The sequence below is a fragment of the Diceros bicornis genome, chromosome 12 (assembly GCF_020826845.1).
Source record: "Diceros bicornis minor isolate mBicDic1 chromosome 12, mDicBic1.mat.cur, whole genome shotgun sequence".
Lineage (NCBI taxonomy): Eukaryota > Metazoa > Chordata > Mammalia > Perissodactyla > Rhinocerotidae > Diceros > Diceros bicornis.
This window is the reverse complement of record NC_080751.1, coordinates 45,666,548-45,686,318: the sequence shown is the minus strand read 5'-3', so window position 1 is coordinate 45,686,318 and position 19,771 is coordinate 45,666,548. Positions and strand designations below refer to the sequence as shown.

At 42.1% G+C, this 19,771-nt stretch overlaps 1 protein-coding gene across 2 annotated transcripts in view; it reads left to right on the top strand.

Moving 5' to 3' along the window:
• The window catches only part of GALM (galactose mutarotase), a 55,873-nt gene that overhangs the window by 9,543 nt on the left and 26,559 nt on the right, over positions 1-19,771 (top strand). For both annotated transcript variants that reach the window (XM_058551394.1, XM_058551395.1), the window contains exons 3-4: positions 3,072-3,278; positions 8,760-8,841. In XM_058551394.1, the coding sequence (XP_058407377.1) occupies positions 3,072-3,278; positions 8,760-8,841 (289 nt within the window). The remainder of the gene's footprint in view (positions 1-3,071; positions 3,279-8,759; positions 8,842-19,771) is intronic.

Genomic DNA, 19,771 nt, shown 5'->3' with positions numbered 1-19,771 from the left:
ACCCAGAAAGGGGTGGGGAAAGACTTGGAATGTTCTCATAGAGGCATTGAAAATTTTTGAAGAGTAGGTGTTTATATAGTAACGTGAGCAGTATCAGATGAACTTTAAGTTATTATTTTTTTATTTATTTTTTTGTGAGATCAGCCCTGTGCTAACATCTGCCAATCCTCCTCTTTTTGCTGAGGAAGACTGGCCATGGGCTAACATCCATGCCCATCTTCCTCCTCTTTATATGGGACGCCGCCACAGCATTCCTTGCCAAGCAGTGCGTCGGTGCACGCCTGGGATCCGAACCGGGGAACCCTCGGGCCACCGCAGCGGAACGCGCACACTTAACCGCTTGTGCCACCGGGCCAGCCCCTGTTTTAAGTTATTTTTGATCTCAACAATTATTGAATAATCGTTGGTTTGGACGTATATGTTTTTCTATTATATCAACATATTTTCTTAAAAGATGAAATTTGAATAACTTGACAGGATTAGAAATGGTATAAGTAGGACTAGAGATGCAAATTTGGACATTTTCAGGAAATTTGAAAAGTACAGGGTCAAGGAAATCCTCCCATGAATAGGAATTATACTTTCCACAGAATTACACTTATCTGATAATATTGGTTTACACAAAAATCTTTCCATTGTGTTCTTTCTCTAAAGGGGAAAAACTGGGTAGCAAGTGAAGAACATCTTATTTCAAATATTTTGTTCCTAAAATTTTTCATTTGGGGGATTCTTTTTTCTTTTTTCAATCACACATATCATACATAGGCTTTATATTTTAAGTGTCTTGAAAGTTCAACATTTCTCGTAGATAATTAGGGTGTAAAATTAATTGTTTACTAATGTCAGTGAATTTGTTTTAAATGCCAACTGCTTTCACCGTAGGTGAAGGCAGAGACCTCCTTTCTTGCTGGGCTCCCCTTCCTGGTAAACGCAACGTCAGTGAGAGAGATCCAGGCCGTGTGAGGAGTGGGTGGGCAGAGCCTGGGCTCATAGGCCATTCCTGTGGCCCACAGAAGTTATTATCTTTCAAGTCCATTTGAGAATGACAGTGTTTGGCCTCAACTCTTCTGATGAAAATGGAGATTCAAACAAAACATTCACTGAAACTAAAATGTGGAAAAGTGTAGACTGCCGGGCCTGAGTTTGAATCCTAGCTCTGTCACTAATTACATGTATGACTTTAAACAAGATTTTTTTCCCCTTTAAGTAATGGACATGAAGTATGAAAGGATTCTACTCCACTCCCCTGGAATGTGGGAGGTGGAAGTGGGCAAGTTAACTCCGCTGAACTCAATTTGCTCATTAAAATGGGGATTATAATATTAGTTGGAGCCATATGAAATTGCCAGTGTTCAACTGTTTTGACCTACAAAGATGATAATTTTATTTGGTTCAACCAAATCCTTACCATACAGAATGATTTATGTAAAGCACCAGGTCAATGGCTGGTGAGCACTGAACAAATGGAGGTTTCATGTCTCAAAAGGCCCCTTCACTAGTGACCCCAGGGCTCCCTAAGGGGACTGGAGATCTCTGGCCACCTCGTCCTCTGATAGTGTAGAATAAGGGAACAGGCTCAGGATCAGACCGCTTGATTCACATCTACTGTCTTACTAGCTGTATGGCCTGGGACAAGTGGTTTATTGTTTCTGAGCCTCAGCTCTCTCAGCTCTCTCATCTTTATTCATTTTTGTTTTTTTAAGTTTTTTTTGTGTGTGAGGAAGATCAGCCCTGAGCTAACATCTGCCAATCCTCCTCTTTTTGCTGAGGAAGACTGGCCCTGGGCTAACATCCGTGCCCGTCTTCCTCCACTTTATATGGGACGCCGCCACAACATGACTTGACAAGTGGTGCGCTCCCGGGATTGGAACTGGCAAACCCCTGGCCGCGGCAGCGGAGCGCGCGCACTTAACCCCTTGCGCCACCAGGCCGGCCCCTCTCTCATCTTTAAACAAGGATAATGGTACCTACTTTAAGTCAGCTCTGAGACAGATAAGATAGTGTGTGTGAAGTTTCTAGCAAAGTGTTTTGGCTCATAATGAGCACTCAATAAATGTTGGTTTTCCCTTCCCCAAAAGTGGGGGCCTCTAGGGCAAAGTTGAGAGGAACCACTGTGTTAATCCAAGATTCTTATTTCTGTTTCCAAAAGCAAAAAAACTCTTGTAGGAAACTTTTCTTCATATTTTTCTTGCCACTCTTAGAATCATATTTTCTAGAACAAGAAGAAACCTTTGAGATCATTTTTCAACTCCTTTATCTTATGGAAGGGATCGATGCCCAAAGTCACACAGTGAGCTAAGAACAAACCTGGCCCCCAAATCAGGACCCCGACTGTGTGCTAGGACTCTTCCTAGTGGGACAAGTGCCTTCTTGTTTGTTTGGAACTCTGCCCAGGGAACATAGAGAATTTCGGAGTGTTTTTTATAAATATTTGTAAATAGTACCCCCCAGGAGGGAGGGGCTGATTTATTAAGGTTGTTTTTTAATACTATTAGCAGATATGCTATGTGACCTTTATCAGAATGGGACACTGACATTAAAAAAAAACATCAAAGCAGGGGAAGAAGAAAATATTGTAGACACATACGTATAAATTTAGGGAGAAAGAGTATGGGGAATGTGAGGAGGTAAAGAGTAAAAATTTTTTTTCTCTCAAAGCCACTTTTCTGTATAAAACAACATTTTAGAATAATTAAAATCCAAGCTATTATTCGAACACTTTAATGATTGTATAATCATCTCTCTTTCTGGAATAAGTTGTCTTTATTTATTTATTTTTTTTTTTAAAGATTTTATTTATTCATTTTTTTCCCCCCAAAGCCCCAGTAGATAGTTGTATGTCATAGGTTCACATCCTTCTAGTTGCTGTACGTGGGACTCGGCCTCGCGTTGGACGGAGAAGTGGTGCCTTAGGGCGTGCCCGGGATCCGAACCCAGGCCGCCAGCATCAGAGCGCGCACACTTAACCGCTAAGCCACGGAGCCGGCCCCTAAGTTGTCTTTAAATATTGAAATGTGGCATTTAGCTTGGGATTGGAGTGACTAAACAGCTTTGAAAATGCTTTCTTCTAGGTCCTCTGGACCCCCCAGGTGCTGTCAAATGGCGTCCAGTTCTCTCGGGTCAGTGCAGATGGTGAGGAAGGTTACCCTGGAGAGTTAAAAGTCTGGGTGACATACACGCTGGATGGCGGGGAGCTTGTGGTCAACTATCGAGCCCAGGCCAGTCAGACCACACCAGTCAATCTGACCAACCATTCTTATTTCAATCTGGCAGGCCAGGTAAGCGAATTTGCCTCTGCTCTCTTGCAGTGTGCTTTGTGGAATGACCTAGGGGCATACTGGAGAGACCAACCCAGTAGGGAATAACCCTGGCAGTGGGGTCACTCCCGTGATGAGGAAAAGTGCCCAGCAAAGCATCCAGCTCATAGTAGGTACTCGATAAATGGAAGTTATAGAGAAAGATAGAATGACTACTTTGTACTGCCAAGAGAATTATCTGTTTCCCATATGTTCAGACAAGAAACTAGCTATTTCAAGAACTCCCTCTCATCTAACTGTTACATGTGCTTACATTTGCTTCCCCTATTCCACTCTTACCCCCCAAAAATTACTTCCAGTTAAGGCAGTTTCCACCCTTGGATCTTTGGAAATGTGCTTGGCGAGCCCCTTTAGATATGCTCCCACTGTGCAGCCCACCCTAAGAGTGGTGTAGAGACACTGACAACCCCCTTTAGGAAATCCCCCCCTAAACTACCTCATTCCCTCCTAATGGTAATGTTTTGGCTTGTTGAGGAGGCTGTTATATGAGACAGAATAAAAAGCTTAGCTAAATTCTGCAGATTATATCTATTACTTCCTCCTCTTTTGAAGAACTCATCATCGATGTTGAATCACTTTGGCATGATTTCCTACCACAAGATGATGTTCACAGCCAGCTAGTAATATCTTGCATTCTTACACTCTTTTAGGAGTTTGCTGATGATCTGCTGATTTTTTTCTAGGATCTTTTTAAATAGCATGAGTTAATTGGTTCTTATATAATTTCCAAAGTTCTCCCTTTAAAAATAAGAAAGATGGCTCTTCACTTGCTTGTTCCTTATCTTCAGGGACTTCCACCATCCTTCTTGAGATCTTCAAGACAAACCAAAAACCAAAAACAAAACAAACATGCCCAGCTATAAGAGGCTTTGCAATAATGTACATAAAGACCTTACTTTTTTTTTTTTGGGGGGGGGCAAGGAAGACCAGCCCTGAGCTAACATCTGTGACCAATCCTCCTCTTTTTGCTGAGGAAGATTGGCCCTGGGCTAACATCCGTGCCCATCTTCCTCTATTTTTATGTGGGATGCTGCCACAGCATGGTTCAATGAGCGGTACGCAGGTCCATGCCTGGGATCTGAACCTGCGACCTCCAGGCCGCCAAAGCGGAGCGTGAGAACTTAACCACTACGCCACCAAAGAGCTTACTTTTTAAAATAAGTTCAGAAAGAAACTTGACAGAAATCGGACAAAATATTAATGGTTTTATGTAAGTAGTAGATCATGGTGATTTTTTCACTATTTTCCACATTTTTGTATACCTAGGACATCCTATTTTATAACCAGGGCGATGGTCTAAAGGAATAGACTCAAAAATAGAGAAATTATACGTGAAGTATTCTATCTGCCATTGTGTTCCAATACAACAGACAAAATGGGAATGTAAGCTTCACTAAGACTCTTTCCATTGACCTGGTAGGGGACCCTCCCAACCAGAATTTTCTACCCTTCCAATTCTTCAAGGACTTGGAGTGACAGATATTTCTGAATCTCTTTTCAGAGGCTGAATAGTTTCCTACATCACAGACCCCACCCAGAAGGGTGGCCAGTGTCAACTCCCTTCTGTATGGTGTTTTAGTAAGTGCAGCTTGAATCCACAGCCACTAGCTTCAGGGTTGAGGGTGGACGGGGGCCACCAGCCTTTTGGGGCACTCAAGTAAGAGTGGATGGTCAGTCACCAGGCCTGGGTCAAGGGGCCTCTGCGTTTTCAGAACATCTCTTTCCCTACCTAGAAAAGCATTGCCATGTATCTTAAACCCTCCTGAGGGAAATAGCTCAAGACTTGATATTTAAAATAGTCAGCTTGTCTTATATCTTTTATTTTTTTGTTTGTTTGTTTTTTAAATTTAATAAGCAGTGTTTCTGTTCTACTTGGGGCCAGACTTTGACTCATCCCTTCTAAGTTTGAGTGTTGGAGGCCTGGGGGGAGGAGAGAACTGTGTTTTTCAAAGAGTGGAAAAGGTATGTAGGTTGCAGGTTGGTTGGGGGTTTTTATGGCTGTTCCTTCCTTATCTAACACAAAACTGGAAGAGTATGTTTTTTCATTGAAACTTTACCTAAAAAGCAAAGAAAGCAGGCCAGGGGGAATTTAAGATGTGGTTTTGGTATGTCTGGTACGTGGGTAGGTATGTCGTCAATGACCCAGGTTCTTCCTTCTTTCCATTCTGCTTCTTCAATGTTTTGTTTTCAGGCTTGTCCCCTCATGGTCGCAAGATGGTTGCCACAGCTCCAGGAATCACCTCTTCATATAGTTACAGCCAGAAACAAAACAGGACCTATCCCTTTTTTCACATCTCTAACGTTCCACTTTTAAGAACAAGCAAAACTTTTCCCAGAAGCTCCCCCAGCAGACTCTCCCTCACATTTCATTGGCCGAAAGTGTCTTATGCCCTGCTTAACTCAATCACCAGCAAGGGAATTAGACCAGCATGATTAGCTTGGACCAATCAAAATTTGCCCTCTGGGGCGAGGGAGGGGGTCCTTTCCCTGAATATACAGCCTTGGGATAAATCAACAAGTCAGTGTTCTGCCAGGGGAAAGAGAGGGCACTGATAAAGGAGTTGATATGGCTTTTGAGTAGTAACCAATAGTATCTGTTATATCCTGCTAGAGGTGATAAGAGCTGAATTAAGGCAGTGCTAGTGGCAATGCACAAAAAGGTCTTTAAGGCCCCATGCAAGCCACAACAACAGCAGCCAAACAAAGTTAACCAAAACAAACACTGAACTCAGAGATGGGCCTCCAATCCTGTTTCAGAATCAGCATTTCTTGCCAAGTTTTCATCAGCCTAGAAAGGAAATGAATCCAACAGTAATAGTCCACCAGAGTAGATCATTGCATTATTCCAGGTCAGAAGAGTCCTAAAATGGAGCCTGCTTCCCTTTAATGAAGGAATATTCGTGCTGCTTAGTGACCCTCCGGCCATTGAGAGAGTGGGTGCCTAAGAAATGTTCCTCTCCTTCTCCTCCCAGGCTTCTTCCTAACATCTCAGACTTAGCTTATTTGGAGTGTGATTTTCACATAGAATCATTTTCTTCCCGCCCTAGTGCTAAAAAAACAAACAGAAAAAGGAAATTCCTAAGCAGCTTTATTCATAATAGTAAAAAACTGGGAACACCCCAAAAGCCCATCAACGGAGAATGGATAAACAGTCTATGATATAGTCATATGATGGAATACTACTTAACCTTAGACTGAGCATTGAACAGATAGAGCCAAGGAAACAGTCACAAAGTCTCTTCCCTCCTCTCTGCTCCCCTTAGTCCCAGAGGCCTCTACCGTGAGGTGTGAGAGGATAGCAGTAGGGAGAGCCCACAGGAGAGAGATCCCTCTAGTCTAAACTGCTCTAGGCAGGGCTGCAGGCCCCTCCGACTTTGGACCTGCCTTCCCAGGTCAGAACAGGGAGCAAATAAGTGGCTAAGATAGAGAGTGTGGAGATGCCTCTGCCCCAACCTTGTCTCTCACCGATTCCTACCCCTGCCCAGCAGGTACCTGCTGGGAGAATACAAGAGAATCATAGTTCAGAAACAGAGCCTCCTAGGAGTGTATTAAACTAATTTCTGTCATGTTTAGACATAGATTTCATGGTGTCTAAAATCTTGGCCTTTCTCCTCAGGACAACTCCATTTGATTGTGTGGGCCTGAGTCTTTCTGACTGTAGAATCTGTTTCCACTTACACCATAGTGCTCGCCTCTCTCTGCTTACTTCTCAGGAACCCTGCAGAGCCTTCAATTTAGCTTAGCTCAGGGTTTCTCAACCTCTGCACTATTGACATGTGGGGGCAGACAAGTCATTGTTGCAGGGGTGGGGAGACCGTCCTGTGCATTGGAGGGTGTTTAACAGAATCCCTGGCCTCCTCCCATTGCTGCTTCCCCCGTAGCATTACTACCCCTGTTCATGACAATCAAAAATGTCTCCAGACGTTGTCAAATTTTGCCCCGTGAAGCAAAATCATCCTTAGTTGAGAACCCCTGGTTTAGCTAATTGTTGAGCATTCACTAAACAAAAGCCCTCACCTGGTTCTCCTTCCACATCTTCTGCTGTGAAGCTTTAAAATATACTCCTATTAAAATATAATCCTTTCTACTGGAAACATTCAAGTGTATTTTCCAATTTGCAAGCAGCATAACACATCTTCACTAAACTGTTCTTCACAAGAACCCTGCAAAAGGGTTCTTGCAGGCATCATCAGCCCAATTTTATACCAAAGGAATGAGATTCTAGGAGGTTAAGTGACTTTCCCCAGGCCCTCACTGAGAGCCAGAACTAGACCCCAGGCCTCCTGGCCACTGACCAGTGCTTTGTGTACCAGCCTTTGACTTCCCCAGGAGGGCAGGCTGCATCTTTATGGAGGAGGTGGGAAAACTCTCAAGAGCAGGGACCCCAGTTCTGACTCCCAGGCTTCTGCCACATGGCAAGGAGTGGGTCCTCTGTGGGAGAGCTGGGCCGGAGAACGGGTGACATGCCCCACTCTAATAAGCCTGGAGGCGATGCCTCGGCCATTCAGCACCTGGGTGATACAGGTCACTGACTGTTGTTCTGTTTGCCTGGCAAATGAGGAGAGTGGAAGAAACACCTCGACCAATGTACTGAAGTCCAAAAGGCTTTCAGGGCCGGCCCAGTGGCGCAAGCGGTTAAGTGCACGCGCTCCACTGCGGCGGCCCGGGGTTCGCTGGTTCAGATCCCGGGCATGCACCAACGCACTGCGTGGCAAGCCATGCTGTGGCAGCGTCCCATATAAAGTGGAGGAAGATGGGCACGGATGTTTGCCCAGGGCCAGTCTTCCTCAGCAAAAAAAGAGGAGGATTGGCAGATGTTAGCACAGGGCTGATCTCCTCACACAAAAATAAATAAATAAATAAATTCTATTAAAAAAAAAAAAAGATTCCAAAAGACTTTCAGAGCCAGCCCTGATGGCCTAGTGGTTAAAGTTTGGCGTGCTCTGCTTTGGTGGCCTGGGTTCGGTTCCCGGGTGTGGAACCACACCACTTGTCTGTCAGTAGCCGTGCTGTGGCGGCGGCTCATATAGAAGAACTAGAAGGACTTTCAACTAGAATATAAAACTATGTACTGGGGTTTTGGGGAGAAAAAAAAAAAGAGGAAGATTGGCAACAGATGTTAGCTCAGGGCAAATCTTTCCCAGCAAAAGGCTTTCAAACCACTGTTGTCTCTCTGACTTTTCACCTTCATAATTCTGTTTAGAAAAGAAAATGCATGCTGGGGTCATACCTGAAAGCTTCTTCCAAATGTATCAGCTGCTCTTTTGAGGCCCTGTCTACCTACACTTACATGAACATAGTAATCATCACTATAGATCAAATGAGATTTCTAAAGTTTTGTCAATGCCTGAAAACATTTCTGCAAGAGAAGTTATAAAGCAAATATATAAAATAAGACTGGGCATTAAATCCTCTTTTCTTTCTCTACCTTTTCCTTCCCAGGGTTCCCCGAATATATATGACCATGAAGTCACGATAGAAGCTGATGCTTTTTTGCCTGTGGATGAAACTCTGATTCCTACAGGTTGGTGAATTTAAACTTTTTATGAGAATGCAGAGCTGGGGTGTGATTTCAGGAACACTGAAACTTCATTTACCTAAATTTATTTTGCTTATTGACTTGCCAAAATGCCTAGAATTACCAGGATTAGTCATTTATTTTGGTTAAGGTTTGTGACCATATAATTAAACACCCAATCCAGCACACTTTTGAGAGGGAAAAGGGATGCTATTAATAATTAAGCCAGGACAACAGGCATAAACTGGGACGGTCCCAAACAAACTAGGTCATATGGTCATCCTAGCTGAGCCTTAGACTCCAAAAGTTCTCCACGAAAATGTAAATCTGTTACTTCTTAGCACCTTAGCGGAGATAAATTTACCTAAACATTACCTCACAAATGCAGGACACTGATAGAACACAACATGCCTTTTTTTTTTTTCTATTTATCTCAGTTGTGTTATTGGTTAAAGAACTAAGATTTTAATGACTGTACTTTAGGCACACCTTTTGATTCTTTTTTTTTAAAATTATTTTATTGAGGTCACTTTGGTTTATAACATTGTGTAATTTCAGGTGTACATTGTTATATTTCAGATTCTATGTAGTCTGCATCATGTTCACCACCAATAGTCTAGTTTTTAGCCATCACCATACATATGTGCCCCTTTACTCCTTTCACCCTGCCTGCCAACTTCTTCCCCTCTGGTAACCACCAATTTGTTCTCCTTATCTATGTGTTTGTTTGTTTGTTTATCTTCCACATGAGTGAAATCATACAGTATTTGTCTTTGTCTGACTTATTTCACTTAGTATAATACCCTCAAGGTCCATCCATGTTGTCACAAATGGCCTGATTTTGTCTTTTTTTATGGCTGAGTAATATTCCATTGTGTGTATATATACATATATGTATACCACATCTTCTTTATCCATTCATCCATTAATGGGCACTTGGGTTGCTTCCATGTCTTGGCTATTGTGAATAATGTTGCAATGAACATAGGGGTTCATATATCTTTTTGAATTAGTGTTTTCATGTTCTTTGGATAAATATCCAGAAGTTGATCCAGCTATTCCAGTTCTGGGTATTTATCCAAAGGACGTGGTTTTTGATAGAAGAGGAAAGGGTAGGATGAGTTGTACTCTGCGGAGGACAAATGCAGATACATCACCTCTGAGACACAGTTAGAGGGTGGGGTGGAATGGGGAGTCCAGAGTATCAAAAGGGAAGGTAAGGTGTTGCCAAAGTCAAACTTCGTGTGTGTGTGTGTGTGTGTGTGTGCGCGCGCGCCCTAGATTAACTGGATTGAGATCATCTTGATTATTATTATTTCAGATCCAAAGTACCTTGGTACAAATAGGTAAATCCATAGAGATAGACAGTAGATTAGTGGGTTGTCGGGGGCTGAGAGCAAAAGAGAATGGGGAGTGACAATGGGTATGAGATTTCTTTTGGGGTAATGAAAAGATTCTGGAATTAGATAGTGGTGATGGTTGCACAACCTTGTAAATATACTAAACACCATGAATTGTGCACTTTAAAAGAGTGAATTTTATGGTGTGTGAATTATATCTCAATTTAAAAAAAGGAAGAATGAATAACCCTTGGTTCATGTGTTATCTCCAGGATTGAGTGGTGTAGTTTTGTACTAGATTGTAGGTGCACCCCATCCACCTCCAGGGGACAGATGGATGACAGCAAGATGACTGGCAGGGGTGCTGCTATTTGTGAGAGTTTATGGAAATTAACTTGAAGTAATTACCCCAAAGCAGTAGATGAAGATTCTTATTGGGATTTCATTAAAGTCAGAGATCAGGCGAGTGTAGAAGGCAGTCAAAGAAAACTAGAAGAAACAAAAATAGAGGATGATGGGGAGGAAGAGCAGAAATCTAGAAAGACACAAACACTTTTGCATCAGCTCCTCTTACCCTGGGAGGAAAGGCCTCCCTTGTGCTGCCACTTGACCAGTCAAGGTTTCCTGCCTGTGTCTGACAGCGACTTCTTGGAGGTGTTACCTCATAGCTCCTTGTCAGACTGCATATGTCCTGTGTTCCATTCTCTCAGGCCTCTGTTCAGGGCTCCAGCCCTCAATAAGCCCATCTGCTATGGCAGTGACATGTGGAAGGTGAGGAAGGCCCTTCCCTTCCTTTCCCACCCCCTGTAAGGGTGCTACTACTTTAGTTGTCACCTCTGTGCCACTAAAGAGCTTAGAATGATGGAATATGAGCAGTTAGAAGCCAAAGGCACCATCTTAACCAAGTAATCAAGATTTACCTCACCAGTAATAAGACGTATTGACATTACGTCCCCCCCATATGATGCACTGAGAAAGCCCATCACATGTGTGGTATTCTGTCAAAAATGCATAACCTCAATCCATTCAGGAGAAAACATCACGTGAACCCAATTGAGGGATAGTCTACGAATAATTGACCAGTACTCTTCAATAATGTCAAGATCATGTAAGGCAAAGAAAGACTGAAGAACAGTCACAGAGGAGACTAAGGAGATACGACAAAGAAATACAAAGTGGGATCCTAGATTGGATCATGAACCAGGAAAAGGGCATTAGTGGGAACACTGGTGAAATTCTAATGAAGTGTGTAGTTTAGTTAACAGTATTCTTCCAACGTTAATTTCTTAGTTGTGATCATTGTACCATGATCATGTAAGATGTTAACATTAAAGAAAGGTGGGTGAAGAGTACACAGAGATACACTATTTTTGCAACCTTTCTCTAAGTCTAAAATTATTTCAAAATTTCTAAATTAAAAAAAAAAAAAGCCCAGGGCTCCAAGTAAGATATTACTTTAAGTTTACTGGGCAGCTGCCTTACTTTAGGTAAGGGCTTTTGTTTTATTTTGGACTCTTTAAAAGAGTGGGGTTGTGTTTATGGCTGCTAGTTCAAAATTTTTACAAGGAAAAGAGTAAGAATGTCAGCCTGCATCCTAAACAGGAGCTTCGGTTAACAGCAGAAATTAGAAACTCCCGTAAATATAGTGACTACAAAACTAATTAGAATAATAATGAGAAATCAAGATAAATGGATTAAAATTTTTGGCATCACAGTGTTGAATGTTTTCCTGGCTCCCTGGTGGGTTTAAAAGCTTTTATGTTTGTCGTCTTGGTAACATGTGTCATCTTCTGATACTGGCATGGCTCAGTGGATGGGCATGAGTAAGCTGGCCTATCTTGTCCTAGATGCAGAATTATTGCATTAGAACTATATGCTGTGAACTGCAAGGAAAAAATAGTGGCGGCAGCTGTTTTGTGATTGATAAGGAAGAAAATGAACTAAGTAGCTTATAAATGGAGGTGATAAAATAAGTGCTTATGTATTTGTGTATATTTATAAAATCTTATGCTATCCTATTGAGATTTGATCAGATAAAAATCACAAAGATACATAATTCATGCCATGTGGAGATTATTTGTCACGATTGTAAGAGATAGTTGTGGCAAAGCACAGTAGAGCTTAACATGCAATCTAATGGACCACATAAAACTCAGGTTCATCTCAGTTCTGCACCCACCATAGTGGTTTTATGATCCAATTCTGTCCTCTGTACTGATATTGAACACCTGTGAAGTTGAGTAGGCTGTTAAGAGCTCTGGACTCTGAAAGACAAGAGCCCTGGTTCTAGTCTCGGCTTTGCTGTTGACTAGCTAGGGGACCTTCAGTCTACCTATAATACTTTAACATTTAACGTCGATAGATTCTCATTTCCTTTTCTGCAAACAGGAGGGATGCTGAACTCAATCAGATTTGGACCAGTAAATTTTCTTTTTTTTTTTTTTTAATTTTTTGTTTATTGCAGTAACATTGGTTTATAACATTGTAAAAATTTCAGCTATACATCATTGTACTTCTATTTCTGCACAGATTACATCATGTTCACCACCAAAATACTAATTACAACCCATCACCACACACATGTACCGAATTATCCCTTTCACCCTCCTCCCTCCCCCCTTCCCCTCTGGTAACCACCAATCCAATCTCTGTCCCTATGTGTTTGTTTATTGTTGTTATTATCTACTACTTAATGAAGGAAATCATACGGTATTTGACCTTCTCCCTCTGACTTATTTCACTTTGCATTATACCCTCAATGTCCATCCATGTTGTCACAAATGGCTGGATTTCATCGTTTCTTATGGCTGAGTAGTATTCCATTGTGTATATATACCACATCTTCTTTATCCATTCGTCCCTTGATGGGCACTTAGGTTGCTTCCAAGTCTTGGCTATTGTGAATAACGCTGCAATGAACACAGGGATGCATGTACCTTTGCAAATTGGTGTTTTCAAGTTCTTTGGATAAATACCCAACAGTGGAATAGCTGGATCATATGGTAGTTCTATCCTTGATTTTTTGAGGAATCTCCATACCGTTTTCCATAGTGGCTGCACCAGTTTGTACTCCCACCAGCAGTGTATGAGAGTTCCCTTCTCTCCACATCCTCTCCAACACATGTTGTTTCCTGTCTTGTTAATTATAGCCATTCTGACGGGCGTGAGGTGATAGCTCATTGTAGTTTTGATTTGCATTTCCCTGATAGTTAGTGATTTTGAACATCTTTTCATGTGTCTGTTGGCCATCTGTGTATCTTCTTTGGAGAAATGTCTGTTCAGGTCTTTTGCCCATTTTTTAATTGGGTTGTTAGTTTTTTTGTTGTTGAGATGCATGAGTTCTTTATATATTTTGGAGATTAAGCCCTTATCAGATGTATGGTTTGCAAATATCTTCTCCCAAGTGTTAGGTTGTCTTTTTGTTTTGTTGATGGTTTCCTTTGCTGTGCAGAAGCTTTTTAGTTTGATGTAGTCCCATTTGTTTATTTTTTCTATTGTTTCTCTTGCCCGGTCAGACATGGTGTTTGAAAAGATGTTGCTAAGACCGATGTCAAACAGCATACTGCCTATGTTTTCTTCTAGAAGTTTCATAGTTTCAGGTCTTACATTCAAGTCTTTAATCCATTTGGAGTTAATTTTTGTGTATGGTGTAAGGTAAGGGTCCACCTTCATTTGTTTGCATGTGGCTATCCAGTTTTCCCAACACCATTTGTTGAAGAGACTTTCTTTTCCCCATTGTATGTTCTTGGCTCCTTTGTCAAAGATTAGCTGTCCATAGATGTGTGGGTTTATTTCTGGGCTTTCGATTCTATTCCATTGATCTGTGTGTCTGTTTTTGCGCCAGTACCATGCTGTTTTGGTTACTATAGCTTTGTAGTATATTGGACCAGTAAATTTTCTTTAAAAAACAATTGGAGGGCCAGCCCCATGGCTTAGCGGTTAAGTGCATGCGCTCCGCTACTGGTGGCCCGGGTTCAGATCCTGGGCGCGCACCGACGCCCGGCTTCTCTGGCCATGCTGAGGCCGCGTCCCACATACGGCAACTAGAAGGATGTGCAACTATGACATACAACTATCCACTGGGGCTTTGGGGGAAAAAAAAAAAGGAGGAGGATTGGCAATAGATGTTAGCTCAGAGCCGGTCTTCCTCAGCAAAAAAAAAAGAGGAGGATTAGCGTGGATGTTAGCTCAGGGCTGATCTTCCTCACAAAAAAAAGAGAAAGAAAAAAATAAATGAAAGATAATATTAAAAAAAAAAAAAACAATTGGAGACTTAAATGGGGTTTCCCAACTTTTCATTTTGCCAAGTTAGAAAGCTAACATGAATACAGGACTATTAAAACTAATTGGAAATGTATGTATATTATATTTCAATAAAAAATTTTTAAAAAACCTAATTGGGATTATAATGAGGAACAGAGATAAATAGACAATATTTATTTTTTAAAACCCAAACTGCCATTTATAATCACCATCTTTTCATAAAAGAAAGAACATTTGATACCACAAAAGTGGGGAAAATTTAATCTCAGAATAAAAAACAAGCCTTTAAATGGAATTCATCTTGCTTTTTAAAGAAATGTGATAGTAGATTATCCAAATATATCTCAGTTTTATGGGGATTAATGATCGAGAACCAATAATTGGTCTGTAAGGTAGGTCACTTGCAGCTCTTACATTCTGTGATTCTTCGAGGCTCCTAGTATAACATTTTACTGCTATTCATACCACTCTTCAAATCCATTAGAACTCTATCATGAAAGTAAATAAGTTGCAACAACTTTAGTGCTCATGAAAAATTTGTAGTTCTGGGGCTGGCCCAGTGGCGCAAGCGGTTGGGTGCGCGCGCTCCGCTGCGGCAGCCTGGGGTTCGCTGGTTCGGATCCCGGGCGCGCACCCACGCACTGCTTTGGCAAGCCATGCTGTGTGTGGCGGCGTCCCATATAAAGTGGAGGAGGATGGGCACGGATGTTAGCCCAGGGCCGTCTTCCTCGGCAAAAAAAGAGGAGGATTGGCGGATGTTAGCACAGGGCTGATCTCCTCACAAAAAAAAAAAAAAAAAAAGAAAAATTTGTAGTTCTGTTTTACCTATCCATGCATTAGCCAGTCCTACATAGGTTATATCTGTTTGCCCAATGACATTTAAACTAAAATTATAGGGTCTTTTTTTTATTTCCTCCTTTCTCAAAAATGCTTAAGAAACAAGCTAATTGTATGATTCCTTTGGAACTTCCCCCAGAAATGAGTAGTAACTGCTACTCTGCACTTCAATGATATAAAATTCATGTGTCTGGCCCACTTTCAGCCAAGAACAAATATCTAGGAGCCCAGATTTCATCTCTTAACATTGAGCAAAAGCCCATGAGCAAGTGGCTTAATTCTGAGGACAGTCCAAAGGGCCTGCACATCATTTGATCATTTGGAAATGCCTCCCCTGTGCTTCCGGGCTCTCCAGGAGTTGACAGTCCAGTGGTGGAGTCAGCCAGAATATTATTCATTAACCTGGAAAATTTCAGGATAGATACAACTAGAAGACTTGGCACAGAGAGAAAGCACTTTCTGGGGGCTCCCAGATAGAGGAGATGAGAGTTAAGTAAAACCTGTAAGGGCATGTAGAATTTTGCCAGGCAGCGAGGAGGAGAAAGGTATTCCGGATAGAGATGAACAAGAGTGCAGGAAACAGCAGGACTCTCCCCAGGGAAGTCCTAAGCTTCTGCAGCTTGCCTTTGGTGACAGAAAATGGATGGGCCTGGGGAGCTTGGCTGGGGCCATGTCAGATGTGCACCAGGCTCTGGTATGGCTGCAATCTCTGAGGTGGCCCTGGATGACCCCAGGCTGGCCTGGAGTTCAAGGCCGATCCACATGGGGCAGACTCACAAGTGTACCTGAGTCCAATCTCAAACTTCTGGATGTTCAGCCAGAACTGGACTGAACCACAAGGCCACTTCCCTGAGACGTGCTGCAAAAACCTGTTAGACCAGCCACACTTCGTTAAGAGTTCTGGGAATTGATAGGCAGTATCCAGAGATTGTGGTTGTGTTGATTTGCTTATCTGTGAGATGAGGTGAAGCTTTATGATAATAATAGCTAGTATTTCAGAGAGGACTTTATAAATAAATAATCCACACCACAACCCTATTAACAGCAGCTTCTGTTAATGTTTCTTATTTAATGGATGTGGAAACTGTAGCACAAGGAGTTTAAGTAACTAACTGAGGATCACCCAGTTAACAAGTGGTGGAAAGCTGGCATTCAAACCTAGGTAGTCTGGTATTTAAAACTCAGGCTCTTAACTAGACCCGTACTCTACAGAACTTACAGTGTGGTTAAATGACAAGAAAGGTTCTGGGTGGAGTGGGAGAGGAAGAAAGAAGAGAGGGAAGAAAGAAAAGTAAATTAATTTCTTGACTACATAGTAAGCCAGAATCACCATATAGTCAAGAAACGAGAAGTAAGCCAGGGTTAAAAAAAAAAAGCTTTTGACAGTTGTCAGTTCTCATTTCTTTTGCCACCTTTTGTCCAAGTAGCCTCACAGCTTCTCTCACTGTTTTCCTCCCTGTTTCTCCTTCTCTTCAATTTATTTCTACTTTTCTGCGAAGAAAACAGAAAACCAAATTTTTTCAAATTATGTTAAAAAAGAGAAAAAAAATGAGAGATCTAAGAGGCTTTCCTAAAATTAAAGAACATGAATTTAAGTGTCTGGCCTTGTTAGACTGACAAGGAAGGGAATGTAGAAAAGGAACAACTCCAAAACAGTCCAGTTAAAGCTCAAGACTATTCTCTGTGCCCCTCAGTAACAGGAAGGGAGGGTCATTGGTCAGTTGCAACATAGTACAGTGTTTGGTGACACATCCCTTGTCTTGTCTGGCTGGTTCTTGGTTTTCTCATCTGCAAAATCTTGTTATGATCAAGTTATTGTTGAAGGCTCGCTTTCTTTAAGTATGTACATTGGTCATCCCTGTTGAGGATGATAGGAAATGCACCTTCCATAGGAAATTCACAACCTTAGTAAAAGAAAAGCTTTACCATTTACCAGGGTAGCTTTCAGTTGTCTGGAATATCACTTACAGTGAGATGCCTCATTTAACCAGCAGGATGCTGAGTATTGGATTCATTCTAGACCCTTTTGCACTCCCTGGCTTTCCCCGGGGCTGCTGTTTGGTTGTGGAGAAGCCCTGCCGAGGTTGGCAGTAAACTTTGGTCTCCTTGCATATGAATGGCTTTTATTCCATAAATCAGTTTTGCTTTCCACCTCAAATCCTTGTTTTGTGTTTGTTTGTTTTTAAAATCTCTCTTCTTAGGGTCATAAAAATCCTCATTACTTTTACTTTGAGCTCCTGGAGAGAAAAGTCTCTCTTATCATCATTGTACCAAAAAAGAAACCAGGAACTCCTTAACTGCACCCAGTGTCACAAAAACAGAAAGCAACTAAACCATGTCTGAAACAGCAGTTCATGCAGGAGAATTTGTGGTGGATTTGGAAGAAGCTCTTGCCTTTTATCAAATCATCTACATTCCTTGAATTTTGTATGGGTTTGTCCCAGACACTTAATCTGACAAATTGCAATTTCTATAGCATCATTTGGTCAGTCTCCTACTGACTTTCAGCCAAGTCCCCTAGGCTGTCTTCTAAGCTGTATCTTTCTGTGATACAAAGATGTTTAATAATCCCATCCCCCCACATTTTGTGGCTATTAATTTATACTTGTATTTGTTTTTCAACTCCTTCTTTTTGTTTGCCCTTCAGAAAAGCTGTAACCTGAGCTATTTTTGAGGGAAATGCTGATGCAGATCTAAACTTTGGGGGTATTTTTCACCTTGGTTACAGACACTCAATAAATAATTTTTCAGGTGATGGGAAAACCCATTGTCATGAGAAAGTAGCACTTATTTTACAGTAGCTATAAGACTGTGGCCATGGTGCTCGGTAAAAAGGGACCTTCCTCCTGTGTGTGTTTAGCAGAGGGGTGAAGTCCTGTCCTCCATTTTGTTTATGGCAGGCTTACTGATTGGGCGTTATCACAGGGAAAGGAAAGAGATGCCTTGGCATAGAGTTTCAGGAGCCAACGGAAGCACAATATAATGAAATCCCCTTGTCATTTTTTTTTTCCTTTGGTGGGGGAGATTGGCCCTGAGCTAACATCTGTGCCAATCTTCCTCTATTTTGTATGTGGGATGCTGCCACATCTTGGCTTGATGAGCGATGTGTAGGTGTGCACCTGGGATCCGAACCTGTGAACCCTCACTGAAGTGGAGCATGCGAACCTAACCACTACGCCCCGGAGCGGCCTCTCTCATCTTAAACTTATAGCCCTATTTAGACCTCTCCTCCAGGCAGGGCCCACAGACCTCCGGCAGCCTTGGGTACCTGTTTCGCTCCTGCCCTTTCTTCCCGTTTGCAATTTTTGGGGGCATATAAAATGTCTTTAGCCCTTTCAGCCAGTAAAGCATGGAAGACAACAGCCTGTATTATGTGGCTTCTTCATTCTTCCCCTTTCTCTGCTCTGCTAACTATTAAAAGGTTGTCCCTTTCCCAAGACCCAGTGGAAATGCCTCAGCAAGTGTGAGGGTATCAGAAGCCTTCAAAGAGGCCCATTCAAGAAATTTATAGTCACCCTCATTTTCCCCATTGGAAATTTCTGCCATCTTGTCAGCCCTGGAAGCTTCCTAATGTAGGCAAGTAATATCCCTTGTGTCTTGTTAGGCTGGAAGACTCCAGCATCTTTGCTTTTCTTCTGGGGAAAAAAAAAAAGAAAATATTTTGAGTAAAAGAATAGAATCCATCACCTAGCTTCTGAAGCTACTGCTCTGGATGAATTTCCGGGCACTTCAGAGTCAGCAAGTAGTGTTTTGAGCACGTGGTCCTTGCTCACAGGTGCTTCTCTCCTGTGCCATGGCTGCACCAACAGAGGGACTCTGCAAGGCTGAGAGCTTGTTTCACCCATAGACCAGGAGCACAGTTTGCAGCCAAGCTGTCAAGGCTGGGTTTGCATGTCAGCAGTTAGTATAGCTTTTCTTCTTCGGAGCAATTGTTTCTCCCTACTTAAAAAAAAAAAATTGCAGCCCATAGAGATTTGCTACTACTTAGGATGGGTGCACACTCTGTTAGAGGGGCATCTTCAGGTCCCCTCTTGAGTGTGTTTTTGTGTTTGTTGTTGTCAGGGCTGTCCCTGTTATTTTCCCAGAAGTAGAACTCCTGGAAGCCATTTACCAGGAAGGAACAGGTATATAACGGATGACCACTGAGAGAACACTCCAGTGCCGGATGTTTGTGCTAACACATCAAGCAGTTAGCTTCGGGACCTGAGTCTAGCGCTCTGGCCTATGGCAACAAGAGGAAACGAGTCCCTGGTGCACTGCTTAGGTACTAAGCCAGCTAACTGTGAGCAGGTGAGAAAATTCAATCCTGTTTCTCCAGGGATTAATTCATTCCCAGGGTTGTAAATATCACGTTTCACCCTTTCACCTTGCAGAACCGTGAGACTTGGAGGCGATCTGGGCAACCCACCCAGCAAGATATTATGATGTATACAACACGGTGTGGAACTATGCCTGTGTCTTTTTTTTTTTTTTTATGAGGAAGATCAGCCCTGAGC